This window comes from Terrapene carolina, unplaced genomic scaffold, assembly GCF_002925995.2.
Source record: "Terrapene carolina triunguis isolate 2854851 unplaced genomic scaffold, T_m_triunguis-2.0 Scaffold280, whole genome shotgun sequence".
NCBI lineage: Eukaryota > Metazoa > Chordata > Testudines > Emydidae > Terrapene > Terrapene triunguis.
Genome location: NW_020664631.1, coordinates 9,321 through 17,945, shown reverse-complemented (window position 1 = coordinate 17,945; position 8,625 = coordinate 9,321). Strand labels below are relative to the sequence as shown.

General features: G+C 45.8%; 1 protein-coding gene across 1 annotated transcript; it reads right to left on the bottom strand.

Moving 5' to 3' along the window:
* Positions 1 to 590: 590 nt before the first annotated feature.
* On the bottom strand, positions 591 to 6,445 carry LOC113407746 (RNA-binding region-containing protein 3-like; the record flags this gene model as incomplete). Its single annotated transcript, XM_026657737.2, has 3 exons — positions 6,152 to 6,445; positions 3,862 to 3,909; positions 591 to 709 (listed from the first exon to the last, which is right to left on the bottom strand). Coding segments are annotated over exons 1-3 (359 nt in total), but the record flags the coding sequence as incomplete, so codon positions are not given.
* Between the last annotated feature and the right edge of the window lie 2,180 nt (positions 6,446 to 8,625).

Below are 8,625 nucleotides of genomic sequence, written 5' to 3'. Positions count from 1 at the left end.
GGGTAGAGGTGTATTTTGAAGAATAACTACACATTTTTGTATTGTATTCAAAATCTTAAAAATAATTCAATAGTATTATGAATTAATTACTAAGGTCCAAGCCAGGTCATCCCAGGTCACAATGCCCAGGGCAGGAAGCTGGGCCCATCCTCAGGGGACAGGAGCCACCACTGTGGGGTGAGTACAGGGCAGGCTCACTCTCCAACCATCCCTCTCCTTCATGGACTGCTCTCTGCACAAGACCTGTGACCCATCTACAATCTTTCCATGAGCAACTGGTGAGTCAAGACCAATCATTTGGGGAACACTGGATTAGGGTACTATTCTATATAACGGTGGCACAACTGGACCTGAAGTCAAGTAATGTGGGCAGGATTTGGGCCTTTAGTCTAGAGATCTATTATTGTTCTTACTGTAGAAACTAAATTAAAATATGTTAATGTTTTTAAATGGACATATTTTATTTTTTGACTGAAAATAAATGACAATTAAGATAGTGTGAACATTTTAAAAATGGTTTTTCTTATTATTATGGTCAAAGTTATAAAAAAACTCTAAACATGGAAACAAGCTATTATGCACATACATACCTTTTATTTTTCTCTGAGAGTGAAGGTTGGCTAAGAACATGAACATTGTCTTGTTCCCTTGCAAATTCAACAACTAAAGTGTGACCTAAAAGTCTCAGCTGATGCAGTCTTGACAATGCCTTAAAATAACCACAATAGCAACAAAGAATATTAAGATTCAGTTAAGTTAATAAATAGAAATATTTAAATACATTCCAATAAAAATAATATTTTCATCATTTTTCAAGGCTCAATTTTTCTTCCTGACATTTTTTCACCTAAACTTTAACTATATACAATGGAACAGGCAGAAGCCTACCACAACACGTGCCAACCTGGGTGGAAGTTGCTTTTGGAAAGGGAAAAGTAAACACATTAACTTTTCTGAAGTGCTAAGTCAAGGCTGTCAGTCAAAGTTTTAGTGATTACATGTTTTATTTTTAGTTTACAAAGTTCAAGCCTCTTTCGTTATAGCAAGTTATTTTTGAAAAATGTTGATATTGTATAGGAAAAATGACACCTCTATCAATATTAGTAACAGTCAGATATCCTTCAAATAAGGAAGTATAACTGAATAAATTTTGGCTTAATAATTAAATTTATCTGTTGCTCTCCATGTAGAACTTAAATATTCTATATTTATTAATAGATCAATGATTAAAAATAGACTGGTAGAACACCTGGAAAATCATGATATGATAGCGTCTAACCAGCACAGTTTCTCCAAAGGCAAATCATCTCTCACCTATTATTAGAAGTCTTTTAAAATGTCAACAAAGCAATGAATGAAACAAAACCAGTTGACATAATGTATGTAAACTTTCAAGAGGTCTTTGAGGGTATGTATGTCTACACTACAACATAAGCCCATGCTTGAAGCCAGAGTCAGGCGTAACCCACTTTGTGTCTACATTGCAATTGCACTAACCCAGGGCCTAAGTTCCCTCTAAGCTTCGTGGCTGGGCAGGGGCCCAGGGCTGTGGCGGGGAGAGATACTTCTCCACCAGCACGGACCTACCGCGGCTGGGAGAGGTGCCCTCCCTGCCGGCCCAGCATGCCGCAGCCAGGGGAGAGGAACCCTGCCCTTGGCCCAGGTCTACCAGAGCTGCTAGGGAGGAGCACCTCCCACAGCCCGGCCCAGCCCCACAGGAACTGCTGCGGCTGGAGAGAGGTGCCTCTCCCCCAGCCCTGAGCTGCTGCAGTGAGAGAGGGTTGGGGGGAGTCCTCTCTCCCCACTGCAGCCTTGGGCCAGCCTGCACCCCATACCCCTCATCCCTGGCCCCACCCCAGAGCCTGCACCCCCAGCCAGAGCCCTCACCTCCTGCTGCATGCCAACCCTCTGCCCCAGCCCTGAGCCCCCTCCCACACTCCAAACCTCTCGGCCCCACTCCCACCACATGCATTTTGTTATGTGCACCAATATGAAGGTGTCACACATCACCTCTATATTGGTGCACATAAAATTAATTCCGCACATGGATGTAAAAAATTAGAGGGAACACTGCCCAGGTCTCAGACCCAGGGTCCCAGGACCCCACGGGGTGGAGGGTCCAAGCTCGACTTAAGCAGGGCCCAAGCCCTATTGCTTTGCAACATAAACACAGCCCCGTTGACTTGGGTCCTGGAAGTCAGATGGAAGAATCCCACAGTTCCATGAGACAACTTCCTTAGTCCTTTCTATCCCAACTATCTACAATCCACTCTATTAAAAATGGAAGCCACCCATCCTTTGCAAACGGCAGCAGCTCAGATCAGCATTCACCCATTTTCTTCTGATCACTGATCTGCAAGCACACTATCAGAGAACCTTCTCGGTTTGCAATGTAGCGCAAACCAATCAAACCCTTTGTACAGCGAGCTGCTTCCTGGTTGCGTGCAGGGCAGGCAGTAAAGTTTTCCCACGGTGCACCACGGTTCTAGAGCTAGAGCAGCCATATTTTGTGGGGGAGAGGGGACACTAGGGACTCTGGGATATAGTTATTTTGACTCGGGTCTGTGCACTGCACTGTGGATGCCAGAGTCCTAGGCTTGAGCATGGGTTATAAAAGTCTTAACCTAGGATTAAAACACAACGTAGACACTCAAGATCAGTGCACCCTAACACGGCTCAGTGGATTCGAGTCCCAATAATCCTGGGCTTAAGTTGTAGTATAAACACATGCGGAGAAATTTCTTCCCAAGAGGCTATTAAAGAATCTAAATAGTCATGTGGTGAGAGGGAAAGTATTGTCATGGATCAAAAACTGTCCAGTGAAGACTGAGGAACTTCAGGGACGTTTAACCAAGCTAGTCAACACAATGGCAAATGAAGTTGAATATTAATAATGGCAAACTACTCACTCACCTTACAGGATTCTAACCATATCAACTCAGGAAAATATGGGGGCCTCTACATACTCTACTCTGTTCTAAAACAGTTCTCAAATATAATACTGCTTTCCACACAACTCAAGGAAATCATGCTAGAACCCTAGAATCAACAGCCATGTTTAAATATGGTTGTAGTTAGCATGGTTCAAATCTCATTGCATATAAAACAATGCTCTAGAACCAAGATTCCTGAACTGTGAATTTATGAAGTTCTGGCAAGTCAGCAAGCCTGTATTTTGGTGCACAACTAGAGTTGATAACTAACATTTTTTCACATTTGTGGCATGACAAAGAACAGCAGAGCCACTTGAAGCCAAGTCACTATTCAACTGACACATTCAACATCACTTTCTTGAAAATTATAGTACACAGTGTGGCCTAAAACTGTATTCAGAAGACCTGGGTTCTATCTCTAGCTCTTCCACTGGTCAGCTGGGTGACACTGAGAAAATCACTTCACCCCTCTGTGCCTCAGTTTTCCCAACTGTAAAATGGACATAATGAATCTTACCTCCTTTTTGAAGGAATATAAAATCTGTCAACAAGAAGTGCTATATAACATTATTATTACCTCTCTATCTTGTTTGCAAGGTGCCTATCAACATGACAACATCCCTGCTATTATCAAAGTAGGGCAAAGATTTTTTCAGGGTGCAGTCCTGAATGTGCACCTGTGAAGTCCTTCAGCAAGCATTATAGCAAACGTTCAATTGTAGTTGGACACACGCTTTATGTCTGCTATAACCAAACTGTGATATAACCTGCAGTATGAATAGCATGCTTATACTTGAAAAAAATTTTACTCTATTTTGCATCTTTTTCCCAAACTCCCAATATTGGGAGATCCAGGAAATGTTAAAAGTTAGCTGGAAACTTAGAAAAAACATTTGCTAAAATATTTAATGAAAAGCCCAATACAAACCTTTACAGCTGAATTTTCATTGGGGAAAGTAGCAAAAGCTGTATGTTTCTGGAAAACAAACATAATTATTTGTCCGTTATAGCTTTTTAGATCAGAGTATGAGAGATCTCAGCCATATACACACACTTTTGGACTACAGTTTTTTACCAAAGATTTAGCACTAGAAAATACATTTAAATTAGATTTTAAAGGTAAATTATAAATAAAAATTTCAAAGTTAATTAAGTTATTTGCAGGTTTCAAGTTTTCTGGTTTTTAGTCTACTAAATGTATATTTGGGGCAAGAGATGGACGACCAGGGAGTGCATGGCTCACAAAAAGGAACAAGAGGGAGGAAAACAGTCAGCTCTGTGTCCATGAAGGCAATGGAGCTCTGCAAAGAGGTAGAGGGTTGTGGGGAAGAAGTGAAGATTTGCCAATGTAAAATTAAAGCATGCTTAGTCTGTGGCCAAGCAGATATTGGGGAAGTTTATCAAGCCCTGATTTTCACATGAGTATACCATCTCTAAGTCATCATAATTGTATATTAGATATATTTTATGATACAGGCTTTTCTAGTGAATAAAATCTAAGTCAACAGTGCCAACTGGCGGAACATCTTCATCAAAGAAATTCTTACCAACACTACTTTCCTGGGGCAAAGGCATCACCACACCTAATGCTATGTTCTGACATTTGGGAGGTTTTTCTGCTTATTTTCTAGCCTGGATGATTTACCTCTTTTTCCTAAGTACAAGCCACTTTTTCCAAAATGCCTTCTCAGATTTCAAATCTGAAACAAACTATCATTTAATTAATAGTTTAGACTTCAGCCTAAAGTTTTATTAGCTGGCATAATTTTATATGTATATACTGGAACAAAATTTTACTATTATTTTGGCATTTGTTTTGCATCTTTTTACAAAGATCCTACAAACACTAAAAACACATACTTAACTTTATTTCCCCAAATGGTTCCAGTAACTGAATTTTAGACTGAGTCTTAAACATTATAGTCTGTTATAGTGAAAAAGCATTAAGGGTCTAACAGAAGATGATAAAGAAAATTCACATTTCAAGATGACAGACCAAATATATAATAGGGCATTGCCACAACTACTTCCTGGATTGAGCCTCTCTATTCTGGAACTGTCCAACATAAATTATTAAGTGCACTAGTTCAGGCTTTTAAATCATCTCGCAGTTTTTTAAAAACAATTTGGCTTTGTCACCTCTAACCAACAGTCCACACATCTTGGATGTCTGGGAGATCTCAAGTGTCCACTTGCACCATTATAATAATTTTTGTCACTACAAAATTCTAAGTTAGAGTTTGAAATACCTTTATTTACTATAAAGGCCATTTTCAAATTCCTGGTTCAATGGGGTTTGACAACTTTTAACCCCAAACTGGAAACACTGTTTTTACTCCTATGACCCTGAAGGCTAGCCTCACTATACATCAATAAAAACTAAAGTTGTGTGGTTATTTTCAGAATGCTTTCATAATATTGGGCATGGGAATCATATTGCATATTTTTGGTGTATTATTTAGGGTCCAAACAAATCTTTTATCATCCATTTATCACTGTCACAACAAAAGCTTGATCCTGAAATAAGCTCTATGTGGACAGACCCCTGCGTCTGTCTGGAGGCCCACTGAAATCAACTAAGCTCTGTGTGAGAGCCAATCGGGAATTTTTCAACGTTTTGAAGTTTTATGGGAACTTAACAGTTTCAACAAAACTTTAGTTGGGTCCAGGATGGAGAGGTGGGAGGATGTCCCAGAATAGCTTGGCGAAAGTGGCGATTAGGGTGCTCCGCTGCACTGTGGGAGACGCAGGTTCAAACCCCTGCTCTCCCAAGGGCGCTGTTGCTCGCTGTCCAAATTACATGTTCAGGGACTGGAACCTGGGTCCCTAACCACAGCGCTACCGAGCCCCATACAGCTTTAACTCTGCAGCAAGCAGTTGCCAATAGCCGGGAGGTTCCTTCTCAAACATAATTATTATGGAGCGGCGCCGTGGCGGCCGGACAAGAACAAACGCAAAGGGGAGGGAGAGGCCAGCCCCCCCCCCCATCAGGCACCCCGCCCCTCCCTATCCCCTCGGGTGCTTCCGGGGAACAACGGGACGGGGAGAGGTGGAGCCTCCTCCCGCAAAGTTCGCGCCGCCAGAGCGCTGGAGCAGGGGGAGGGGGAACCACGCAACCTGCCCTGCCCCGCCCGTATCAGACGCTGCGGGGTCACCCTCCCTCGAGAGCCCCGCCGGACATGATCCCCGCCCCCCGCCAGGCCGCTCCCGCTCCCTACCAGCCGCCCCTGGTCGGACAGGACCCGCACGGACGCGGCCCCGAAGTGCCTCAGCAGATCCTCCTTCTCCGCGGCCGTCAGGTCGGCGGGCAGGTGCCGCACCAGCAGCGTCCGGCTCCGCCGCCGCCGCCCCACGCACGGGGGCCCTCCCCCTGCCGCCGCCTTGTCCTCCTCAGAGCCGGGGGCCGCCATCCTGCGGGGTGGGGAGTGACCCAGGGTCAGAAAGGCCGTGCGAACCCGGCCGCGACACCCGGGGACTGCAGCTACAACCCTCGCGAGAACTCCGGCGGTGAGGGGCGGGGAATACAAACCTCCCGAGAGTCTGTGCGCTTCCGGGTTGTGCCGGCGCGCGCCCAGGCTGCTCGTGCTCTGCTGAAGAGGGGGCGGTCCCTTGAGGGGCGGGCAGGGAGCGGAGCCTGGGCGGGACTGAAGGGATCCCGGGGTTTCGCTCCACTGCCGGAGCAAATAGTGATTGTGCCTGGCTCGTGGACTCCAGGGCCCGTGCAAGGAAGTTTCCTGCCCTAGGCGAAACTTCCACCTTGCGCCCCTAGCCCTGCGGCAGCCCCCCCCCCCCCCGCCCCGGCGCCCCCCCCCCCCCCCCCCGCGGCAGCTCCTCCCCTCTGCCGCCTTGAGGCGCCCCCCACGGCAGCTCCCCCCTGGGGGAGCCGTGCGGCAGCTCCCCACCCCAGCTCACCTCCGCTCCGCCTTCTCCCAGGAGCATGCCACCCCCACTCTAATTCTCCTCCTCAGCTGATTGGCGCCGCAAGCCTGAAGGCGGGAGAAGTGGAGCAGCCGCTGCGCTGGGAGAGGAAGTCTGAGACGCACGTGTCAGCATGCCACCGGCAGCCCAGCCCAGGAACGCTGTAAAAAAAAAATTGGGGGCACCGCTTTTTGGCGCTCCCAAATCTTGGCGCCCTAGCCAACCGGCTAGTTTGCCTTAATGGTAGCACCAGCCCTGGCTGACTCCCGCTGCAGGCGCTGTGCTCCACAGTACAAGTGGGTTCGAAGTCACTTCGCTTTCAGAACACGTCCACACGGAGCTGTTCTGGGGCAGCTTTGTCCGCACAGTTATTGGTTGCCCTGTGTAACCACGCCCTCCGCCGACTGCCCCGGCCTGCTGGCTGCTCTGCACTGAAAAATTAGATCAGCATGGCTATGTTGCCCAGACTGTGAAAAATTTTGTAACCTGGGGAGCCCCCTACTTAGGCTAACCTAACTCTTGAGGTTCTCCCCATTGGACACTTGGTCTAAGATGGATTCCAAGTGGGGGTGGGAGGGGGGATAAAAAAATCAGTGTGCACCACACTAAATCACTGCCTGCATGAGTGCAAAACAGACCAAGTACCAATCAGATATTGCCTGCAAAAGCAAGCATAGTTGCAGAGTATATATATAGCAGTGTGCTTTTCTGCACTCATTTTGGGCACATCAGGCATAGAGATGGAAATAACCTCAAGAAAGTTATCATGGAAGGAATGGTGGCAGGGCATTTTAGTAGGGATGACAGGTGAGGGTATGGGTAGATGGTGTGTGACAAATTACTGGGAGGTCAGCTGCTGAATTTGCAAAACTGGTGATGGCTCGAGAAGGCTTCAGAAAATTCTGCTATGCCAGCGCCTGTGTTCAGATGTGAATAAATGGACTTTACTTACTCACTTTTTCTCACGATGGCAATAGCATTCCAGCATTTTCAGAGGCAGCCAGAACTTTGAAGATGATAGTGGCATAGGAAATAAATCCAGTGCATGGCCTATAGCAATATTAAGTCTGGAGTACTCCCACTTTCAAAGTCTCTTGGAAATACAGGTCCGGCATCCAGCTGCTGTGGGTAGAAGGGAGGGAGGTGTTGCAAAGGCACATTTGTGGTGGTTTTATGCTTCTGCATCCTACTTCAGCATCCTGTTTATGTTGGCCAGAATTTTAGTTTGTTCCTGGGTCATGGTGCAGGCAAACTTTTCATTTAGCAGGAACTTGAAATGGTCTATCAGGTTTTCTCCCAGAAGCCTGGAACAACTGTTCTCTCTTCCACTTAGGGATCTCAAGCAAGTTCACATCTTCCAGTGCTACCACATACTGAAAAATTTTTAAGATCATCATCACTAGTACTGGTCTGCGTGCTGTCCCACACCTTTCCCCCTCTAATTGCACTTGCCATTGTCCTGATGAGAACCCAGAGACCAGGCAGAGAAGTGCAGAGATAGTGAATGCATACTAAAGAGATTAAAGTTAAAGGGGAGAAAGTTTGCACTACTTTTACCTTGGATAGAAAAGTAATGTACTGATTATTTGCTTCTTAGGACGTTTACTCTGTGGCAGTTGGACTGCCAGTGTTCATTTTTACACTGTTTACTTTATGGCAGCTGAGTTTCCAGCATTGTTCACTTTGAACAATTTGCTTTTCAATCCCTTGCTATGTGAATACTTTGATACCAACAGAGAAAGAGAGGAACTTCCAAACACACATTTTAATGAAG